Genomic DNA, 25,293 nt, shown 5'->3' on the forward strand with positions numbered 1-25,293 from the left:
TCCTTATTTTTCCATCCCTATACACCAATAGGGACCACATAGTATCCACACACACTTTTAGTTGTGATACAAACTCTCACATTTCCACACCCACCCACACCATTTATATCCCCTCTCACTCCACACACACCTTGTGTAGAGCACTGTTTATACTGTGGGCTCTCCATTCATTCTTATTCACACTGATACACATACACACTCTTTCTTCACTTGCTTTCAGTAACCCTTTGACACCTCTAGACATAAAACACATCCACATCGGGGGAAGGACCAGCACAGATAACATTCCAAGAGACACTGTTTTTAAGTAATCCTTGCTTCATTCATTGTAACATCGCCGGAAGAAGAGATCGGTGTATCTCGAAAGCTCGCACAAATAAAAGCATTTCGTTAGCCACAGAACGGTATAATCTATTTATTTTTTGATTATATATATATATAGCCTATAGGGAACCATGTTAAAAATGGTTTTTGAGGCAAAAAGTCACACTGTGTGCTCATTTGCATGTCATTTCCCAGAATCCCTTGCTGCAGTGGAAGTGCTGTATGCTGGGTGATAATGGGGAAAGGCGGGGTTGCAGACCTGCCTAAGACATGCAGATGAGCATACAGTTGTATTTGCATATATATATATATATATATATATATATATATATATATATATATATATATATATATATATATATATATATACAGTGTTCGACAAACCTATACATTTGCTCGCCCCGGGCGAGTGGATTTAACCCCCGGGCGAGTAAATATTGGCCCAAGCAGCACACGTTTGGTACTAGGTGGCGAGTAGATTTTTTTGTGTGGCAAGTAGATTTTTTTGTGATTTGTCAACCACTGTATATATATATATATATATATATATACAGTGTTCGACAAATAACCAAAAAATCTACTCGCCCAACCAAAAAATCTACTCGCCACCTAGTCCCGCCCATAGTCCCGCCCCCAACCCCGCTTTAAAATAAAATATATAAATAAAATACATTTAATAAATTCCTAGTCAGAACAACACAGGGAGAGGGGAGGGTGACACAGGGAGAGGGGAGGGTGACACAGGGAGAGGGGGAGGGTGACAGGGAGAGGGTGGGTGACACAGGGAGAGGGAGTGACACAGGGAGAGGGTGGGTGACACAGGGAGAGGGGGAGGGTGACACAGGGAGAGGGAGGGTGACACAGGGAGAGGGAGAGGGTGACACAGGGAGATGGAGGGTGACACAGGGAGAGGGTGGGTGACACGGAGAGGGAGAGGGTGGGTGACACAGGGAGAGGGTGGGTGACACGGAGAGGGAGAGGGTGGGCGACACAGGGAGAGGGAGGGCGACACAGGGAGAGGGAGGGCGACACAGGGAGAGGGAGGGCGACACAGGGAGAGGGAGGGCGACACAGGGAGAGGGAGGGCGACACAGGGAGAGGGAGGGCGACACAGGGAGAGGGAGGGTGACAGGGAGAGGGTGGGTGACACAGGGAGAGGGTGGGTGACACAGGGAGAGGGTGACAGAGGGAGATGGTGGGTGACACAGGGAGAGGGTGACAGAGGGAGATGGTGGGTGACACAGGGAGAGAGAGGGTGATACAGGGAGAGGGTGACACAGGGAGAGGGAGAGAGGGTGACACAGGGAGAGAGAGGGTGACACAGGGAGAGGGAGGGTGACACAGGGAGAGGGAGGGAGAGGGAGGGTGACACAGGGAGAGGGAGGGTGACACAGGGAGAGGGAGGGTGACACAGGGAGAGGGAGGGTGACACAGGGAGAGGGAGGGTGTCACAGGGAGAGGGAGGGTGACACAGGGAGAGAGAGGGTGACACAGGGAGAGGGAGGGTGACACAGGGAGAGGGAGGGTGACACAGGGAGAGGGAGGGTGACACAGGGAGAGGGAGGGTGACACAGGGAGAGGGAGGGTGTCACAGGGAGAGGGAGGGTGACACAGGGAGAGGGAGGGTGACACAGGGAGAGGGAGGGTGACACAGGGAGAGGGAGGGTGACACAGGGAGAGGGAGAGAGGGTGACACACTCACACTCACTCAGACACACTCACTCAGACAAACTCCCAATCACACAATCACAGTCTGTCACTCACACACACAAACACTCACCCGTAAGGCAGGGGGTCGCACATGGCAGCGGGGGCCTCCGCACGGCAAGAGGGCCTCTGCAAGGGGCCGCGCCCCCTCCAGAGTGGGACGCCGACACCGCAGTATTCACTGATAGATGTAGAAGGGCCGGTAGGGTATTTCCCCTGCTTAGAGCAGGGAGAGGCACCGTTAGGGTATTTCCCCTGCTTAGAGCAGGGAGAGGCTCCGGTAGGGTATTTCCCCTGCTTAGAGCAGGGAGAGGCACCGTTAGGGGATTTCCCCTGCTTAGAGCAGGGAGAGGCTCCGGTAGGGGATTTCCCCTGCTTAGAGCAGGGAGAAGAGCCAGATCGGCAGACTGTCCGTAGAGGCGGCACACCGACGCCGCGTGGGGTGAGGGGGGGGGTCACGGAGGCCGGGAGAGATTGGTGTGAGGGTGGGGGGGTGGCGGATGGCCCGATGCAAGGGGGGGGCGGATGGCCCGGTGCGAGGGGGGGGTGGGTGGCCCGGTGCGAGGGGGGGGGCGGATGGCCCGGTGCGAGGGGGGGGGCGGATGGCCCGGTGCGAGGGGGGGCGGGTGGCCCGGTGTGAGGGGGGGCGGGTGGCCCGATGCGAGGGGGGGCGGATGGCCCGATGGGAGGGGTGACAGATGGCCCTGCAGGGGCCTGAGGCAGACAGGCATGGAAGCGGCTGGCTGCCGGAAGGGGGAGGAGTAGAAGCGCTGAGGAGGAAGGCCACTGCTCAGAGAGCCGGAGGCGGGGTAATCTCCCCCAGCAACATGAACCCGCCTCCGGCTTTTTTTTTTTTTCTCCAGCGCGAGCGCGGGAAAAGCAGCAGCGCGAGCGCGGGAAATTTAAAAAACACACGTGTGCTGCTTGGGCCAATATTTACTCGCCCGGGAGTTAAATCTACCCGCCCCGGGCGAGTAAATGTATATAATTGTCGAACACTGTATATATATATATATATATATATATATATATATATATATATATATATATATATATATATATATATATATATAGATATAGATATATATATAGAGGGGCCTGTGTGTATGTACAATTTCCTTTTAATAAACTTGCAGTAAAAGCATAAGAATGTAGACAATCATGCTGATAAAAATCAATGTGACTACAAAAATGTATCTTTCTTATGAAAAATTTAAAAAATTAAAAAAAACTACATTTAGCCTATAATAGTAATAATCCCCTCAGAACAGGAATTACTGGCCAATAATGTCCTGGCTGGGTTAAAGTCCCTCGGCTTCGCCTTGGGCCTTCAACTCTTCCAGCCAGGGCATTATTGGCCAGTAATACCCTCTCTTCAGGGATTATTACTTAAATATCACATCTATAGTAAAAGAATAATAGTATTATACCAAGATTTCAGAAACTACCTGGGTAAGCTTCTTTGATGCTCTTTAAACTGAACATCAGAAACATTGACCCATACAATAAAGGCATGGTCCTTACAAAACCACCTGTGAAAGTGCAGATCATTAACCCAATTCTTAAACAGATTAATTAATCCCAAAGAGAAAAGGTTCATGGCATTTTATTTAACTACAGAAAACATTGGACACCAAGTGTGTGATTTCAGTGTTGGAATGTAACCATTCTTACCAACAATTATCCCAAATGTAATCTGTATAACCGAAGTACTGACGCAATGCTCCAATAATCATTTTTATACCTTAGTGGTTTTACCAACTAAACTAAAGATTGCCAGCACCTAGTATTGTGGATTTCGTACAAAACCAATGTCAGTATGCAAAGCGAGAGAATGCTGCTCCCTAGCTGCTACCTCAATTGAATTGTGCTTCAAATTACAGGTATTAATAGTCCACTCAACTCAAGCATTTAAAAACATGAACTTTTCCCCCACTTATTCTAAAGTGCTTTCAGTTCCCAGCATCAGTTTAGCATTTGAATTGTTACTATAATGAAACAAATGCTAAAGCTACAAGTGACACTGAACATCACAGCTGTGCTTTTATGTAGATAAAACTGCCTTCTTAGTGAATGAATACTTAAAAATAGTAATAGGCATAAATGCAGCATAAAATTGGCACATTATTAGCTATACATACTGATCTAGTCACAACCAAGTGTAGTTGCCACATTACCGGCAAAAGGATGTTTTCAGCATTTTAAGAAATAATGTTGGTGCACATTTCAAGGCACGGCTCTTTTTTCAGCATACTGTAAGTAAAGTGACTTCCATTCTTGCATACTGTAAATTGGGGGTGGCCAACTCCATTCCTCAAAGACCGCCAACAGGTTAGGTTTTAAGGATATCCCTGCTTCAGCACAAGTGGCTCAATCATTGAGCCATCTGTGCTGAAGCAGGGATATCCCCAATACCTGGCCTGTTGGTGGCCCTTGAGAACTGGAGTGGGCCACCCCTGCTGTAAATCAACAAGCCATTGACAGAGCAGAGGGGTTCCTGAAACTGTTAACAGAGAATGGGGCATTATTAAGTGACAGAAGCTACACGGAAATGTACACAGAAACAGGTATGCTTAGGCAAGAAGAATTGATTTTCTCTCTATTATTTGGTGTTTGACGGAGTAGCAATTACAGCAATGGGTGTTCCCTCATGTGTTGATTTATGTGGCATATCAGAGAAGCACCTCCACTGAGGAACACCTTCTTGCACTAGATATTTAAGCAGAGTTTATAATGATAGTTTGGAAATTTGCAGATGTTCTCTCAGCTTGTTTAAAAAACTATAAATAGCAGTGGTGGTAACCTGTCCTTCACAATGTAGAAAATATGGACTCTCATGTTAAATCATTTGTTGACCAAAATGGTATGGTTCATTACAGTTGACACGGTTTAGAAAAGAAGAAGCTACGTTTTCTTCTCAAACTAGAACTAGATAACATGCCTTATTATCTGTCAGACCCTTTCACAAGGCGGGATCATTTTACAATAAGATGTCATCCAGAAAACCAAGATGAGAAGAGGGTACAGAGAAAAAGTGTTTAATAACACCAAGGAAGGGTGCTGCACTTTGAGTACATTCTATAACAATGGTTGGAAAAAGTTCAAACACCATGTTTAATAGGTTTGTTTGAGAATTACAGTCATTCAAATCTGGATCCAAGAGTGACAATGTAATAAAATATCTAATTGAATTTAGATAATAAAAGATCTTGCGCACAAATTCCATAAAAATCAAGAACTCAATATGTATTTATGCGAGAGATATTATTGAACCATGGATACAGTCTTAAAGTCAGTACTATATTAAAAGTGATCATCATTAAATGTCTGAATTTGTAAATAGATTGTACAGTGTTGATTACTTAATTGAGTATTTTAACTATTGTAGCAGCAATGCACATTGCTTGACAGGACATATAGTTTTCTGTGTACGTGTGAGCTTACTTTTCCTCCATCAATGAGCCAGGTTACTTAAGAGAATCATACATTGCAGATGGATAACTTCTTACACAGTTGTCTACCATGAATATAGAGTGCGCTATTCAGTCTTTCAGTCAGAAAGCGTATCGCACAGCAGATGCTAATGCCAATTATCGACTATGGGGATATGGTATATGGCACGGCACCCCAAACCCACCTTAGCAAATGTGATACCCTCTACAATTCAATATGCCATTTTGTTCTCCAATGCAACTACAACACACATCACTGTGAAATGCTCAAAGAACTAGATTGGTCATCACTTGAGTCTAGGCGCAAAGTTCATCTTTCCTGTCTTGCCTTCAAATACTTTCTGGGCAAGCTACCCGCCCTACTGAACAAGCTCTTCACCCCTACCACATGCAGCACTTATCATCTGAGATCTGACTCCAAAAGACTGTTCATGATCCCAAAGTTCAGGAAAGTATCCGGCAGCTCCTCCTCCTATTACCGTGCACCCCAAAACTGGAACAATCTATCGGAGACTCTCACATCCACCACCAGTCTAAGTTCTTTCAGAACTAAAGCTGTCTCATATTTTAATCTGGTCTGTAACTGTTACATACTCCTATAATATATATTATCTCTAACTGTGCATGCAAAGTCGTATATATAATGTATACCATGTTCACTTATGTAACTGTATTTGTAACCATGTATTATTTGTCATTTTAACTCTATGACCAGGACATACTTGAAAACGAGAGGTAACTCAATGTATTACTTCCTGGTAAAACATTTTATAAATAAATAAAATAATTAAATAAACAACCTAAAGTATTTCCATTTTGTAGGCTGCAGTATAATAGTACAGGACCAGTAGAGAAGTGAAAATTAAAACCTACTTTATTACTGCTAATTACTGACAGACAAATCTACTGAATGAATCATCTGAAAGTCAAGCAAAAGAAAAACTTAGAGAGGAAAAGATGTAGAACATACAGGCATACCCCACATTAACATACACAATGGGTCCAGAGCATGTATGTAAAAGCGAAAATGTACTGAAAGTGAAGCACTACCTTTTTTCACTTATCGATGCATGTACTGTACTGCAATCGTCATATACGTGCATAACTGATGTATATAATGCATTTGTAACAGGCTCTATAGTCTCTCCGCTTGCGCACAGCTTCGGTACAGGAAGGGAGCCGGTATTGCTGTTCAGGATGTGCTGACAGGCGCATGCGTGAGCTGCCGTTTGCCTATTGGGCGATACGTCCTTACTCGCGAGTGTACTTAAAGCGAGTGTCCTTAAACCGGGGTATGCCTGTATCTTGTAGTCACTCATAAGTGACAATAGACGAGTGAGACGATAACGTAGCTACCGGGAGACAAGATGGTTAACTTTGCTAGAGGGAGTATCACATATTAACAATAATAAAAAAAAGCATTCTAATGAGTCACTCTGGCAATAAATAGCCTAATGTTACACACAATTTGTAGGGCGGTTATTACCCTTCAGTATGCTTTTAGTTTGTCATGGAATAAAACTGTATACGAATAAAGATCTAATTAATAAACTGAAGATGTGGTTTTCCTGCCACCTGGTGGTAAAAAATAATAATATTAATTCTCCTGAAACATTCCACGTTCGAGGTAAATCATTCAATTTTGCAATGTTTTCTTATAAGCATAAAGAACAAATAAATCTGCGTGCCCCACTGTGACTTGTAAAGGCCGCATGTCGGGCAGCCTTATACAGGAGATTTAGTACGAAAATCATTGCAACTCTGCCAAGGACTATGACAACCAAAGCCCTTTCCTGAAACCATAACTGGATTACACTGGCGTGAATATATTTGTATTTCCCTTGTGCCGCATGCATCTTATTCAGAGTTAAGAATTCTGCAGCAACAACTCAAATGGCAAGGAAGCATATAAAACACCTAATGTAATACTTTAGCACCATCACAGCTGAAGGGGTCAGTAAAGGTTTGGTCTGATCACATTTATACAGCATATGAGCACTGCTCTCTAAAATAGTACAGGCAATGTGCATAAACATAATATTATAAAACACTGTGTGCAAGCTACCTAATCTCTGGCAAGTGGAGGAGCTCCTAGGAAGCTTTCATTAACCTACATTTTATCTCTCACCCTTCACCTTCTTCTGACAGTGACCTTGACCGTGTTATCTTCCTTTGTGAGGATGTGGGAAGTTTCTGCACTGAATTGTTATAACAAAAAGTCCACCATGACCACTTCAAGGCTCAAAATGCATAGTCCTTTAAAAGCAGGGGATAAAAGCAGGGTTTCTCAGGACACCGCAGTTATTTAGTTATTTATAAAATATTTTACCAGGAAGTAATACATTGAGAGTTACCTCTCGTTTTCAAGTATGTCCTGGGCACAGAGTTAAGACAAATAATACATGGTTACAAATACAGTTACATAAATGAACAGGGTATACATTATATACAAGACATTACATGCACAGTTAAAGAAAATATGTATTATGGGCGAATGAAACAGTTACAGACCAGATTAAAGTGTGAGACAGCCTTAGATTTGAAAGAACTTAAACTGGTGGTGGGTGTGAGAGTCTCTGGTAGGTTGTTCCAGTTTTGGGGTGCACGGTAAGAGAAGGAGGAACGGACGGATACTTTGTTGAGCCTTGGGACCATGAACAGTCTTTTGGAGTCTGATCTCAGGTGATAAGTGCTGTATGTGGTAGGGGTGAGGAGCTTGTTCAGATAGCTGGGTAGCTTGCCCATAAAGAATTTAAAGGCAAGACAGGAAAGGTGAACTTTGCGCCTAGACTCTAGTGATGACCAATCTAGTTCTTTGAGCATTTCGCAGTGATGTGTGTTGTAGTTGCATTAGAGAACAAAACGACAAATTGAATTGTAGAGGGTGTCAAGTTTGCTAAGGTGGGTTTGAGGTGCCGTGCCATATACTATGTCTCCATAGTCAATAATTGGCATTAGCATCTGCTGTGCGATACGCTTTCTGACCAGGAGACTTAGGGAGGATTTGTTCCTGTAAAGTACCCCTAGTTTGGCATAGGTCTTGGTTGTCAGGGTATCAATGTGCATTCCGAATGTTAAGTGGGAGTCAAACCATAAGCCCAGGTATTTAAAACTAGTGACAGGGGTTAGGGTGGTGTTAGCGTTGGTTCTAATCTGGAGCTCAGTTGCTGGAAGCTTTAAAAATTTAGTCTTGGTCCCAAATACCATTGTTACAGTCTTGTCAGTGTTTAAAAACAGTTTGTTTTTGGGAAATCCAGTTTTCGAGTCTCAAAAAGTCAGACTGAAGTATGTGTTGAAGGTCAGAGAGGCTATGGCTGTGTGCATATAGGATTGTGTCATCTGCATACATGTGTATTGAGGCTTCCTTACAAGCTGTGGGAAGATCATTAATGAACACTGAGAAGAGTAGGGGCCCCAGAACAGAGCCTTGCGGTACACCACAGGTGATATCCAGGGGGTTGGAGTTAGAGCCTGAGATGGACACATGTTGGGATCTTCCTGATAGGTAGGACTGAAACCAGTTTAAAGCATGCTTCCCTATTCCAGAGCTTTGGAGTTTGTTAAGCAAAATAGCATGATCAACTGTATCAAAAGCCTTTGCAAAATCTAGGAATACTGCACCAGTGAGTTGTCCCCGTTCCATTCCACAATGGATTTCTTTGCAAACTTTTAGCAGGGTAGTTACGGTGGAGTGTTTGGGATGAAAGCCAGATTGGAATTGGCTAGGGAAATTTGTCTTGGTATAGTAATCACTTAATTGGGAGTGGACACATTTTTCCATGACTTTGGATAGAATTGGGAGAAGTGAGATTGGCCTGTAGTTTGAGACAGTGTTTTTGTCCCCACTTTTGAAGATTGGGACAACTCTGGCAGTTTTCCAGGCCTTAGGGATATGGCCTGCAGACAGGATAGAGTTGACTATGGAAGCAATTGGTTTGGCAATTGCTGTGGCACCAAGTCGTAGGAACCTAGATTGTAGTAAGTCAGGTCCGCATTGGCTGCTTAGTTTTAGTTTGAGGAGCGCTTGTGTAATCTCTTCAGATACTGGGCCAAATTGAAAATTGTGGGCAGTGTTAGGACATGTTTTAGGAAATACCAGCTCATCACTCACTCATTCACATATAAGAGATATGTATTTATTGTCCCTAAAATCTGAAAAAACACTGTGGGGTGGCTAACGAAATGAATAGGGAAAGTTTGGCTTTCCAAAAAAAACTATTTTCCTTCAGTCCATCATGGCAGAACCACTGGGTCATAGAATGCACCACGCGATGTAGGACAGGAAGACACTTGCATCAGGAGGTATACAAGTGATCCCCTCCCCCTTTCTTAGCAGTGTTTTTGACTGTAATACTCAGAAACAAATATTTATTGCTACAGAATTTCACCATGCGATAATCTTTATTATTACACAAGTAAAGCAAGGGAATGGTGAGCTATGTGCTACCATGATGGACTGAAAGAAAATACAGTTTTGGTAAGCCACATATTCCCTTTCCTCACCGTCCATTAGGCAGCACCATTGGGATTTATTACAGCAATAGAAATGCAACAATACAGAACAGGAAAACATATTCATCCATAGTATAACCATCTACAGTACATTCCAGCCGAAAGCTGGAATCTTGAGATGCCTGTACATCAATTCCATGTGGCTGCTTTGCAGATTTGCTCTGCTGAGGCTTGTGCTTTGTCTGCACTGGAACTTTGTACTGCTCTCGTTGAGTGTGCTTTTAATCCTTCCGTCACTGAAACATTGTTGATATGCTATGGGAATTGTTTCTATGACCCACCTTGCAACTAATCACTTGGATGCCTTTTTCCCCTGAAAACAGAACAAGCAGCAATCCATCTTTCTGAATTCTTGAGTTTGTTACAACTACTGAGTTTGTTACAACTACTGTACCAGACTAGACACCTCTTAACAGGAAACTTCTAGAAGGTAGACACCAGGCTGTGCCTGCATTGTAAGTAGCCCCGAGCTCTCCCTTTCTATCCATCGGTGGGTAGCAGACACCTGTGGTTCAGGGGATGCTGGATAACGAATACCAGACCGCTGCACCTAAAAGGAGATGCTCAGTCTGTGGGTAACCAGCCTCAATTTATGAGCCGACTCCACATACTCCGCTTGGAGCCTGGAATCTGAGAACCCCTCTTCCCTCAGTTAACACAACTATTAGGTGGTTACTTGACAGCCTGAAACTCCCTATGGGAGTCTCAAAAAAATAACAAAACAGTGCAGACTCCTACCTCCGGGTAGGACAGAAGAAAACAAAACAAGATTTCTTCCTATCCTGCAAGTTTCTTCTGTTCTTACCTTGAGGTGGAGTCTTGCTGCCTGATGGACAGTGAGGAAAAATTGGTTATTCATTAAAATGCAGTAGTGCCTGATTGGGGTATCCTTTCCTAATGAATAAATGTGTCCATCAAACATGACATCTCTTCAGGTCAGGCTCCACATACACCACCTACCTCCCTTTGCACATCTACAACCACCCTCCATTCACTTTCACCGGTGACGGAGGATGATTGCCCTGTGCTCCTAATTATATCACCCTACAACTTGCCCCCGATTCTATTCCCTCACATCTCATCCGCTCCTTCTCTAGTGCACTTTTTCTTTATTTGCTTTTCAAGGTTTATATCAAAAGTTTAAGGGTTTGGGAAGGGATGGATATGGAAAGAAAAGAGGGGATGGGGGGGGGTTGGAGGGGGTGCGCTAATCTGTCATGAGTTGACTGGGATATCCTCACCTGTGACACTACCAATAAACACTTATCTTTTTCCATAGGTCTCACACTTTGGGACAGGATCAACAAATGTACAGGAAAGTACCTCTATTTCCGCACCCTCTCCAGCAGTCAGGTGTGTGAGTCGCGGACATAAGATAGAGCCTGTGAGATGTCACCTATGTAGAACTTTTAAATTACAGCCTTTCAGCCAAACCAATGGAGGATGTATCTGTCCTTTCAAATTTATCCTCCGAGCCTTCCCCTTCAGTCTCTCCTTCTAAATCCCTCTCCCACTGCAATAATAATAATAATAATAATAGCATGTTCTTGTATAGCACTGCTAGTTTTACGTAGCGCTTTACAGAGACATTTTGCAGGCCCTGTCCCGTGGACTTACAATCTATGTTTTGGTGCCTGAGGCACAGGGAGATAAAGTGACTTGCCCAAGGTCACAAGGAGCCGACACCGGGAATTTAACCAGGTTCCCCTGCTTCAAACTCAGTGACAGCCAATGTCTTTACTCACTGAGCCACTCCTTCTGCATCATCAGTCTGTTTTTTCCCAGGCCATCCTTCACTAGTTGTTAACTATAAAACAGAGAAACCGTCCTATTATTGTTCTTTGCGCCGCAATAAAGTGATTTGAATACTGATAAAGGTCTACTCGTCTGTTTTTCTTTATCTAGTGAGAAAGTAAAATGTGTTAGTTGGAGATATTGATAGAAAGGCTTGTGGGGGGAATGTTTTCAAGAAAATCCTGAAAAAGAGCTCACCACTGCGCCCTTAAAAAATAAAAAAAATCTTTGCAGGTAAACTATACCTGCATTTCTGCAGTTGGGAAATGTACCCATGGTTGTATGCTTGATTCTGGGTTTCCTACCATTCCATATAAAACGTGATAATGACCTTTGAAGATATTTCATTACAGACATAGGGACTGATGTATCTGGAAAAGGTTTAGGGTCCTGGGCAATACTGTGCATTGCTTTTCACAGATACATTTCTCTCTGACCACGATATTTTAATTAAGGGGGGGATAATTGTGGGCATAAAGGTCCTTGTATCTTTTTGTAATGCATACCCCTAAATACTTAATACTCGCTTCCTTCCAATTTATTTAAGATTGTGTATGTATTTTATATTGTGTCTCGGTGTCTATGTGTCCCAGAACCTCTGACTTGGTGCTGTTAATTTTAAAGTTGGATAGTTTGCTGAAAATGTCAATTTCCTTGAAGAGCTTAGATAAGATCTAAGGGCTTACTAATGACAGAAGTACATCGTCACCAAACCACAAGATCTGATACACTTTGCCTCCTATCCATAATCCTTTCATTGTTTAATTCAATCTGATTGTGGATACTAGAGCCTCAATTACTAGGGCAAAGAATAGCGGGGAGATTGGGCATCCCTGTCATGTTCCATTTTTTATTGCGAACAGCTTGAAGAGGAAGCCTGAAGTCTTTAGTTTGGGGGGAGCTATAAAGAGCTTGAGATATAAAGAGCCTGTTTGGAAGTTAGGGTGTGGCCCGTTATTTTAAGGACCTGAAACATGAACAGCCAACTAACCCTGTCAAAGGCCTTCTCAGCATCCAAACCTAGGATCACAGTAGGGGTTCAATGTGCATGATAGTTGTGAATAATGTCCACAATCCTACACACGTTATCAGCTGATTGCCTTTCGGAGACAAAACTTACTTGGTCTGGATGAATCAATAATTCTAACACTGCATTCAGTCTTGTGGCCAAAGTTTTTGGAAAACATGTAACATCGGAGTTAATTTATTAAATTGGCCTGTAATGCGGACAAATAGAAGAGTCCTTTCCATCTTTTAGTTTGACAGATTGTGGCAGACAGCATGCCCTGGTGTAGTTGTGCCTCTTTCAGTAGTTCATTAAATAACTTGAACAAGTGTAGAATTACAGTTAGTGCATATTTTTTATAGTATGAGTTAGTGAAGCCGTTAGATTCTTGAGCTGTAGATGCTTTAAATGTCATAATAACTTGGGAAACCTCCTAAGAGATTGGTTGTTCCAGCGTTTTTGAAGTTTGTATATCTAGGACCGGTAACTAACATTTGTCTAAATATTGAGCTCCTCTTTGTTGTGCAGGGTTGTTTCCACTGTCTATAATGTAGCGTGAATAATACTGCCTGAACTCATTACTAATTTTCTCAGGATTATGGGTTAATGTGCCCCCTTTTGTTCTGATGGTGTATATACACTGACTGTTCATTTAGTTACTCTGGTTCCTGACTAGCAATCTGTCCGCCTCATCCACTGTCGTAGAATAATTGTTGCATCCAAATGCATAGCTTTTTCTGTTTGTTCTAAAAGGCAGTTCCTTAGTTCTCTCCTACTGCTGTCCAATTGTGTGTGCATTTGAGTTGGATGTTAGTCTGTTCCAGTGTTTGCAATCCGATGTTTAAATGTTGTACATGTTCTATTATGTTTTTCGTTCAATATGATGCTATCTTTATTAGTTGCTCTTTAATTATGACTTTATGAGCCTGCCAGAGGATAGCTTGGGAGACTTGTTATGATTTGTTTAAGAGGGAGTAGTCCGTCAATTCTCCTTCGATTTTATCTCCGATATCTGGTATCCCTAGCAGCCTGTCATTTAGATGTCATAGAGTCCTTGTGGTTTTCTGTCGACGCCCAGAAATCTTAAGTAACACTGGTGTGTGATCTGACCACATTCTATAATAGATCTCTGCTCCTGTGATAGAAGGGATCAGATCTAGGCTAACAAATATAACGTCTATTGTAGAATATTGTTGATGGGAAGAGGAGTACAGTAGCTTCTCCATTATTCTCCACATATAAACCAAACGGTCGTCTCTTAATAATTTCAGTAGCTTTTGGAGTTGCTTTCCTGCACCTGCTCTCTGTTTGTTCTGATATTAGAATCTCCTCCAATAATGAGGCTCCCCGCTTTATGGTTCATAATTTTGGCAAATCTCCTGTGGAAAAATTGTTTGTGGTTCACGTTAGGTACCTTGACAAGTGCTAGAGTGATGTCTACTGCGCCTAGTTTACCCATCAGTATTAATCTGCCTTCTTTGTCAGCGTTATAATGGTATAGCTTAAAGGGGAGATTTGCACTAATCAGAATTTCTACCACTCTTCTTCTTCTCTGAGGGTAAATGGATGATGTGCGAGTAGGATTTGTCTTGAAGTGTGTGTTTGTCTTTTTTTTATTTAGGTGCGTTTCCAGTATTAATACTATATCAGCATTCTTGGCTTTAAAAAGTATGCCAACGCAAATATTTTCTCTTAATCGGGGAATTTAGTTTGTTTACATTTAGGGAGAAAAGAGTTAAACTTCTAGCAGCTAACATTTTTTTTTCTTTATCTTCGCTATTTTCTTATTTATGACAAGGGATAAGTGTTGCGTCTGCGTTGGCAAGGCCTGATCTAGGATATGCTGATCTTGAGTACAATCATGTCAGGGTTTGTGTACTTGAGAAGATGGGGTAACTGAAAAGGGGTACAAAAATATATACTCAAGTAGGAGGCGTTAGAGACCAGCTTCCACCCTATTATAATCTGGTCTCTGAATTAGAAGCTATGTATGTAACAGTACAGATGTTTGTTACATTAACTATGCACCTTGCAAGACTAGACTGATTATGCAATAGGATATTTACAGTAAAACGTTTAGAACCTGACAAGCAATGTGATTATGAATTCAATGGGTCAATACAACTTCACCACAAGCAACACTATATAACCTGAGCCATTCTCCCCACCCTGATAGAGGTGTATTCCTGAGATCAGAGTCCCAGAGTGTTTTGCGTCTTTTTGCCTGGGTCTACCCTGGATGCCCAGTTTTTAGTAACAGTCTCGATCACAATTGTCTCTGGGGTGCTGTTAGCTTGTGCCAAGCCCAGGGAGACCCCTCAGTAGTCTCCTCAGGGGCCCAGGGCTTTAGGCATTGCCGTCCCTCTCTGTCTAGACCAGGTATTCCTCGGACGTTTGGGGAGGGGGGTTTCCTTGTTGGTCTGTGAGGCCCGAAACCTTAACAGAAAGCCCCACCTGTACTTTATCTCATGCTTGCACAGGCTTGCTGTAATGTCCTTAACTTCCCTCTTTCAGACTCAGAGCCTCAGCTGCCCCCGTCACGCAGTGATCCATCTTTATTTTGGGCGGAGAACACTTTCTTCCTTTGAATGAAGAGTGTTATCTCGCCCTCTGCGCTGTCTTCTGCTTTTAGCACATAGCGGGACCGTTCCGCTGCCTCCTCGTTCCATTGAGAGGCGTGGGGTGCTTTTTGAGGATACTAGCCTCTTGTATGTACGATGCTTCAGCCTCATGTGAGATATGCATGAGGGATATGTTATTTGGTGTTATTAACTCATTTCCATGTTTGCCGTTAAATTTAACAGACATCAGTATACATAATATGTGTTATTCGGCGCAATAACAGATTAATGAATTAACCAGTAAAAATAATACATTAATTCACTAAACTAAGAAAACAAAGGGTATCTAAATTCCTACAGACAAAAAGTTTCAGAACACGATAGGAATAGGAAGCCCTACCCCAGAGCTTACAATCTATTTAATATAAACCGCTGTATAAAAACAAGCTAAATTAAAATACTTATTCAATTAAGAGACCTTTTCAATAGATATCCTTCACATTTATGCACCATGCACCACAGCAAGCTCTTTTTTTTTTTTTAATTTACCTAGCCAGGACAGCTTTAAAATATGTAATCATATGCACCCAATTCTCATGTATTAATAAAAAATAAAAATGTTTGCAGGAACCACAAAATGTACAATGTTATTTTTGCCTGGTAATAGGTTCATACCCAAAATAATCTTGCAGATTCGAGTTGGAGTGCACTATCTACGTGTTTATCACATACCAGTTAAAGCGGGTTGTGACAGATTCCTAAAGAAACTATTTACATGTCTGATCAATTCAAGCAGCGCTAGCAGAATTAAGTCTGTCAAGGTATATTACTCGGTCTGCAGCAGTTAGGGCGATTCTAATCCTACCATGGATTCTTATCCATTCCTACAGAGAAATATGGCAGGATATGCTGGCGTTTTTGCTTGCTGTGTATTAAGCTCTGATGCTTGGTAGATTAAATATGAAGACTCCAAGCTCATTAAAGTACTAGGTCAGATAAAGTTTACCAGAAACAATTATTCCCAGAATATAGCTAAATGTTAAGATCTACAAAATACTTGAAAAGCCTATTTCAGCACTTACAGTATACAGACAGATCCCACTGCTCTGCTTGCTAGCAACAATAATTGTTTTTTGTGCTTTGCAACGGCAGTGTGAGACACACATGCGATCTATTGTCTGAAAATAGCAAACAGAAAAAGCTAATTAGAACGTAGAGACAATAGAAAAATGTCCAAATGTACATCTGACCACAAATTCCCTCCTCTTCACAGAAGAATAAAAGACACAGAGGAAAAAAATAAAAGGCAGGCAAATAATTAGTTTTGGAGAGATGTACAGTCAAGTAGAAGACAAAGTCCCTTTGTTACCCTCAGCAGGCTCCAAAGACAGGGAGTGCACAAAGCACATGTGTGTGCAGAGATAACCTAGCTTCCATGGAAAAGAAAGGCCCTGCTAATGACCACACTGTTGTATTATTGGGACATCCGTTTACCAGAATCAATGCTCACAGCTTCTCATCGCAATCTAAGCATTAATCCAAGCTGACTGAACTCTTCGACACAATGAGACAGCCTGATAAGATGAACATGCAAAGGAAACTGCTGGCACAGGAACATCAAAATCGAGTTGCACTGCTCTCACAGCTGGGTTTTTCATTTACCAAGAAAGAGAACTGTAATACAGGTAAGTGTTGTTCTAAAGATGCAATATTAAGCAACACAAACTAGACATGCACCCAGACATGTGACAAATTATCTACCATTTTTAGAACAGATACTTTGGAAAATTTAGAAGAATAAGTATCAAACACAAGCTTTATCAAAGAAAAGCAAACTCATTGAAATAAATTTGGTTTTGAGGGTGTCACCTAAAGCACATCTGTGAGCATGTGACCTGCATATGGGACCAGGGTTAATATACAGCTACATAGCTGACACAATTTTTACCTTCTGCAAATGTCCCTCAAATGAGTAATATCTCCCTTCACTCTGTCCCAATATACCATCTGTCACGAACAGCACACTTGTGAGCACGTGACTTATACAATACACACGGCTAAACTAACCAACTCACCTTTCACCTCCAAAGGTACTTCACATTAGTTCATATTTACACCTTACTCGATTGTAATCGATATCTATCCACCCAAAAAATATCAAATATTAAATTTGCAGAGTCTAAGGTCCCTGTTTATTAAAAACAAAATATGCACATAACACAAAAAAATCTGTTGTGGCAAAATGTGTCCAAAAATTTACTTTACTCTATACAAAGCGTGCAAACAGTTCATTCAGAGTCCAGAGTCACTTATTAAAGTTTTGTTTTAACATATATAAACATACAGTGCTTGGGTTACAGAAAAAAATTATTACAAGAACATACAGTTATAATAAATGCAGACCAGTTTCTTAAAATAAAAAGATAAACATAGCAGAATTCCCTATTACCACACGTCATAAGTTCTTCCCAGAGAGGTCACTGGCATAGAAAGATTAAAATTCACGTGTCTGATCCGAGACACACCTCTGTTGAATTCTGATTTTCATATTACCTTGGTGATACACAGGCGGCACATTTTATTTGAGTGCGGCTAGCTCTGCAAGCCTGGGGATGCCCCGGCATGCTAGCCGCACTCCCTCGGCGTGCCGCGCGGTGCCTGCGCCCCCTGCACGCGCGTCCAGGGCTCCCCGAGGGAGCCCTGGTGTCCCGCGATGTGGGGGACGGCGGCAGGGGGTTCCGGGGGACCCGGCGGACCCGGCAGCGGGAGGGAGAAAGCCCCGATCGGAGGGCGCTCCTCCGTGTCTTCGGCGCGCGCCCGGCACCCTCTGGCGCGCCAGGTTACTGCTGCGGCCGAGAACGGGCAAATGCTCGAATAAACTCGGCCGCAGCAGTACTTATGTACTATTTCTTCCCAATTGAAACAACATAAGCCCTGCCATCAATCAGCCCCTGGGTTGACAGTTTTATGACTTAAAAGAAAAAACTCCTCTTGTTTTTTGTTGCATACTTCTGCTCCAGTTTAGCAATTGGAAGAATTGGATGCAAACTTAAGAGAGCACGAATATCACAAAATAGACAACATTGCTTTACTCTGGTTATGGATTCAAACATAACTGGGGTAAGAATGCTTCTAGTCAGATAGATCAGGGCTATCAATGACAAAATCACAATGGCTGCCATTTACAAGAATACAACAAAGTTTTACATAGCATTGCTCCAGAAAGATATTGCTATATTAACAGTATTACAGTATGTGCATGACTGATAGATGCAGTGACTTACAATATATGCAATGCGGCTAGATTTTCATGCTGGCTGATACAAAAAAAAAAATCAACTTTGGTTAGTAATTCTCTAAAATTAAATATTTAAGAAGTGACTTCTTAGAAAGTGAGTCTTCTTTGCCAAAATAGGTTTCCAAAATGTACCCACAAAATAATGTGCTGGAAGGAATTTAAAGGTTCAAGAGAAATGCCATAAAATTAGATGGCTGTGCTATTTTCTACAGGGGGAGGAACAGTCATGACAAAGATTACTTACAGGTGCAATCCCATTTACAAAACAGTGTAAAATAATGGCAGTCTAACTATAACAGAGGAGAGTGACTATGATACAGGATGGTAATACAGGGATAAAGCCACTTAAATGGATCCTAAACTCAAGATAATAATGGTTACCAACATTGTCAGGATAAACGTCAAAACATTTTAAATTATCAGAACACGTGTGATTTAAAAAGCATCCATAACTAAGACAGTGTTTTTCAACCGGGGTTCCTAGGAGATCCCTAAAGGGTTCCCTGTAGTTTTTAGATAATATGAAATATTTACCAAATACAGAAGAATTGATGAAGCGTCTGATCCCCAGATGCGCTATTAGAGAGGGTTGGGGCTCCTTACAATGCATCAGATCTCAGACACGGGTTGGGGTTTCTCAGAATTTAACAATATAATTACAGTATAGTGTTCCTTAACCACAAAAAGGTGGAAAACACTGCTCTGTGCACAAGAAAACAAATTAGAATAGCAAATTTGCTTTACGTAAAAAGACATTACAGGAAATATGACAGACTGCTCTGTTGAATAATACCTTTGTTCTGAGAAAATGCATGGTTTCCAAGCTTTTTGTCCTCAAAAACTATTAACCATATTTATTGTGATACTAAAATACAAACAAATAAAAAAATAAAATAAAAATAAACCTAGGGCCATACATAAACCTCGGCCAGTGAGTGGTCTCACTGAATATGTAAATTCTTAGCCCAATCAGATTTGTAATTGAACAGTTTACAGTTAACATGGAGGTTACCACTGACCTAGGAGCTGAAGGAGTGGCTCGGTGAGTAAAGGCACTGACTCTGAAAACAATGACACGGAGCAAGGGAGTCTGGCTCAAACCCAGGGGTTCGCTCCGTGCGACATGGGGCAAGTTACTTTATTTCCCTCTGCCTCCGACTACAAGGCATGGATTGTAAGCTCATCTGGGCAGAAACTGTGCCTGTGAAATTCTATGGGCAGCACTGCTTACCATGGACTATATTGCAATTGTGAAGCGCTGTGAGCCACATTAGGAGAAAAGCGCTCTATGAAAGAAAGTTGTTGTAAAAGGATTAACTTGGTGGCACCACACTACTTTTTCTTTTTACGGAAACATAATGAATTCGCTTTATGACAATAGTTAAACCATCCGTTGTAGAAATGCTGAGCAGTAGCATGGGTTTTGGTATGTGCAGGAACACAAATACACGTACTGTACTCACTCTACTGAGCACATGCAAATGGCATTGTATTTCCCAACAATGGGCCAAAGGAACATTATATTGCTGTGGCTGTGGTTATGCCCCTGTCCAAGAAACAATTTCATGGAAGATTTGTAGGCCAACTTCAGAAAAAAGAAAATCAAATCAACAGTACGAGTTAAATTAATCTCCAATGGAAAACTGATCAGTGACATTTATCTCCTGATCTATATTTATGTTTACTGAGAATGCACTTTTATTGTAGTTCCTTCAAATTTATCCCTCTCCGTCCGCAATTTCAAAAGCAGCCCACATGTACAGCTGATGCAGGGAGCCAATCATAATTCACAAAGAAGCCCAGCATTCCCTGACACCTTATTATTTGTACAGCAATCATTTCCTGTGGAGATACGTGCTCAATTTGCTACAACTGCTGTGGATTGTGGTCCACTACACAAATACTTCAAATCCTTTTACAAAATGGCAGATTAACCCGTCTATGAAAAGTGAACCTTTTTTTAAATGGAACATTTCGTTTGGCAGACTTGCTTGTCTCGTTGCAAAAGGAAACAGTTATTTAGGAGATATATATATATACCTCTGCATAAATATATATATATATATATACCTCTGCATAAATATATATATATATATATATAAATATATATATATATATATATATATTTATGCAGAGGTATATGTACCGTGTTAGCCGAGCTTCAATAATCAAAAATAAATAGACGATACCGTTCTGTGGCTAACGAAATGCTTTTATTTGTGCGAGCTTTCGAGATACACTGATCTCTTTTTCCGGCGATGTTACAATGAATAAAGCAAACAAAGGGTATACTTAAAAACAGTGTCTCTTGGAATGTTAACATTAACAGATAACATTCCAAGAGACACTGTTTTTAAGTATACCCTTTGCTTGCTTTATTCATTGTAACGCCGCCGGAAGAGATCAGTGTATCTCGAAAGCTCGCACAAATAAAAGCATTTCGTTAGCCACAGAATGGTATCGTCTATTTATTTTTGATTTTATTTATATATATATATATGTATATATATATTTTTTTTTATTTTATTATTTATTTTTTTAAATGAAGAATTGAGGTCAATATAATTTATTGCTCATCAATTCTACAACACAGCCCAATTATGAGGTGCAAGACAGAGACAATGATAAACGAGCAATAGAAAAGTAATTCAGCTCCAGATTTTGAGTGCTATTTTGTCAACAAGATTACACTCAGCATCTCTTACTGAATATGGAAAATCACATTATTTAAAGCCCCCCATCAAATAATGCCTGCAATACAGTTTTTACTACTTAGTTTTAAAGGTATTAATAGCTTTTCATAAATGAAAGCGACTAACCGACTGATAGTGCCAGACAACTGGCCGGGAAACATTGTCCCATCCTGTGTAACCCACAGATGTAGCCAACGTTATTATAAACCATGGAGAGCTCCGTGGGTAACATACTGTGATAGCCCACGCCGTTCTCCCGCACAATTCACAACAACGGCCGCTTCTCCCACTGATGCTTTGGGTAAGCCCCGCTGGAGCGCCCCACAGGTTGTATGAACGTTAGCTACATCACTATGAATAATTTTCTACATTTTATATGCTTACCTCTAACAACTCAACATCACACGGATCCTGGTTAAGTAATTCCTCTTCCTTTTTTTGCATACTTGGCAACCATGATGCCACGCTCTTTAAAATATATTCTTTCCCTTCCTGCAGGAAAAAAAAAAAAAGTATATTTATTAGTATTTTTAATACAGTTTATCAGCTATCATTTCTATAAACCCACAACAAACAAGCAATCTTAAAATGTAACATCAATGCCTTAAAAGTCTTAACAATGAAAGTAATCATACGTAATGATGCAAGACTTGCTCAACGATTTAAACTATATGATATTTTTAACAACTACAATTCCATGTAATGTACAAACAATGATAAATGAACCACCCTAATGTAATGGAGCAGCCACTATAATTGTACATAAAATCTACATACCATCAGAATTGAATCAAGCGCAGTTCACTACTGTGCGATTATCGGATTACAGTTTTGTTAATGAGAAATGTATTGTAATGTATTTATTTATTTATAAAATAGGTTACCAGGAAGTAATACATTGAGAGTTACCTCTCGTTTTCAAGTATGTCCTGGGCACAGAGTTAAGACAAATAATACATGTTTACAAATACAGTTACATAAATGAACAGGGTATACATTATATACAAGACATTGCATGCACAGTTAAAGAAAATATATATTCTAAGTGTATGAAACAGTTACAGACCAGATTAAAATGTGAGACAGTCTTAGATTTGAAAGAACTTAAGCTGGTGGTGGATGTGAGAGTCTCTGGTCGGTTGTTCCAGTTTTGGGGTGCACGGTAAGAGGAGGAACGGCCGGATACTTTGTTGAGCCTTGCGACCATGAACAGTCTTTTGGAGTCAGATCTCAGGTGATAAGTGCTGCAGGTGGTAGGGGTGAGGAGCTTGTTCAGGTAGCTGGGTAGCTTGCCCAGAAAGAATTTGAAGGCAAGACAGGAAAGGTGAACTTTGCGCCTAGACTCTAGTGATGACCAATCTAGTTCTTTGAGCATTTCGCAGTGATGTGTGTTATACTGTAGTTGCATTGGAGAACAAAACGACAAATTGAATTGTAGAGGGTGTTAAGTTTGCTAAGGTGGGTTTGAAGTGCCGAGCCATATACTATGTATCCATAGTCAATAATTGGCATTAGCATCTGCTGTGCGATACGCTTTCTGACCAGGAGACTTAGGGAGGATTTGTTCCTGTAAAGTACCCCTAGTTTGGCATAGGTCTTGGTTGTATGTATGGTCTTGAATGTATGTACACTCGCGGCCGCCCTGAGTGTAACGCGGCCGCCACCGCGGGTAATTTAAAACCGCGTGCAGGTGCGGTGTTTCCCCGATGCGTGCCGCGCAGCCACGCGGCACTGGTGCCTCCGTTCCGCCGGCATCCCGAAGGCATCCGTGATGCTGGGGATCACGCTGTATGTGTGGGGGATCAGGGGAAGCAGAGGCGGAGCAGCCAGGGGTCGCGGACCGGAGGAAGGGAGGAAGGGAAGATGCGGCTGGCGCGCGGCCAAGTTCGGCGCCAGCCGAAAAAAGCCCCGGAAAATGACGGGCATTTGTTAGCTTATAGCTGGCCGCAGCAGTATATATTCATTTGTATACTGCCATGCATGTACATAGCGCTTTACATACTGTAGTAATACATGCTTCATACATAAAAGTAGACATAAGGAAAAGGCGTCCCTGCCCCAAAGAGTTTACAATCTAAGTGGCAAGTAGGGGGAATTTACAGAGACAGTGGGAGGGTGTTATGTTAAGTGCGTCTGCAACGGGTCATGGCAAATGCATAAGAGATGTATAGTATCAGCCAACTGAGCTACCCACATGCTTCATTAAAGAAATGAGTCTAAGATGTGCCTTAAAAAGTAGGGAGTGAGGGCTCTAGTGGGATAATGTGGGGAAAGGCAATCCTGAGGTGTGGGGCAAGGAGAAAGGCTTTAGGCAACAGAAAGGGCTTCAGATACAAAAGGGCTAGACAAATGACATCTTTGAGCAGAGCGCAAGAGTCAATCAGGTTTATAGTGAGAAATTAGGGCTGAGATGTAAGGAGGGACAGAGAAGTGTCTTAAAAGAGAGAGAAGGAGAATTTTGCAAGTGTTAAAGGATTTAATAGGAAGTCAGGAGAGGGATTTCAGCAGGAGAGAAGCCAAGACAGATTTGGGAGACAATAAAGTGATTCTAGAAGCAGCGTTTAGGAAGATTATAGGGGAGACATTTGAGAGGCAGGAAGGCCGGACAGTAGTAGGGCCTATGTTAAAGCGTTGTGCTGAAACATCTACTGCAAAAACTCTGTCAATTGTAAACAAAGGAAGAGTACATGTCAACAACGTGATCTGAACAAGATTCCTCATCTACCTTTGCTTCTGATATAAAAAGCAAAGTCTTCAGGTCAGCGATTCCTTTTGCTTTACTTCAGTGGTTCTCAAATCTCTCCTCAGGACTCTGATCCAGACTTGGAAACACACTATAACCAGTGACATTTAATAAGACTTACAGTAGATCTCTTGGGGGATTCCCCACAGTTTCTTTATTACTACGCCTCTGTCCTCAACTCCATTATTGATTGGCATATTCATTCTAACAATAAGCATTGGGTTCAAGTAGAACAGTCCACTTTTGATTTACTTGACCGTTAACAATTGATCTGGTTGCTTAAAGGTGTGCAGCCTAAGCTTGATGATCGTAACCGTACTACCAGTATGGTTATTTTAGGTCTCGGATATAGTGCAGGCGCGCTTGACGGAGCACATGGTGTTGCGGGCTTCTGTCGCCTGAGAGATGGGGAGGCGTGGCCGTGACATCACAAGGCGGATTCGCCCTCATTGGGTGAATCGCTCACGTGACGTGACCATCTCGTGAAAAAAGAAAATAATTTGTCTGTTCAAAAATCTGCAGCGGCATTGATTCTAATAAATCACACAGAGTTTAATTGGGGAAACCTGGTTCATATCCCGCTCCTTGTGACCGTGGGCCAGTCACTTAATCACCAAAAACAAAGATTAAAAGCTCAGCTGGGCAGGAACGGTGTCTTTAAATATCTTATGTCCAGTGCTGCTTACCACCAGCTATATCGTAAATTTGAGTCCCATTAGGTGAAAAGTGCTATTGAAATACAGTTATTATTATTATTGTAAAATTTTACAAAACAAATAAATGAATCCGTACAACAGCACCTGGAAAGAACAACTGCATATTCAAATACAAATTGACTTGAAGACAAAGGTAAAATAGACCGTATCCCAGTCCGCGACCAAACCTACAGTGAATATACACCTTGGCCAGGGCTGCCATGGCAATATGTCACAGACCACTCCAGCACCAAGGAGTATAAAGGTTTATGGCAGACAAGGCAGCTCTCTTTAAGGAGATATACACACACACACACACACACACATTTTAAGTTATGGTGGGTGAAAAAGGCAACAAGAAACCTCCCCCGTATTGCATATAGCAAATAAAAAGATCACTTTCACATGTCTTAGGCAGGTCTGCAACCCTGCCTTTCACCATTATCCCCAACACGCAGTGCTTCCACTGCAGCAATGGATGTGAATGTGCTCACAAGTGATCTTTTTA

At 41.8% G+C, this 25,293-nt stretch overlaps 1 protein-coding gene across 5 annotated transcripts in view; it reads right to left on the reverse strand.

Moving 5' to 3' along the window:
• LOC142487692 (uncharacterized) overlaps positions 1 to 25,293 on the reverse strand; it is a 392,751-nt gene that overhangs the window by 345,224 nt on the left and 22,234 nt on the right. For all 5 annotated transcript variants that reach the window (XM_075587410.1, XM_075587409.1, XM_075587411.1 and 2 more), the window contains exon 7: positions 21,732 to 21,839. In XM_075587410.1, coding sequence (XP_075443525.1) covers positions 21,732 to 21,839 — 108 coding nt within the window. The remainder of the gene's footprint in view (positions 1 to 21,731; positions 21,840 to 25,293) is intronic.

The sequence above is a fragment of the Ascaphus truei genome, chromosome 2 (assembly GCF_040206685.1).
Source record: "Ascaphus truei isolate aAscTru1 chromosome 2, aAscTru1.hap1, whole genome shotgun sequence".
Classification (NCBI taxonomy): domain Eukaryota; kingdom Metazoa; phylum Chordata; class Amphibia; order Anura; family Ascaphidae; genus Ascaphus; species Ascaphus truei.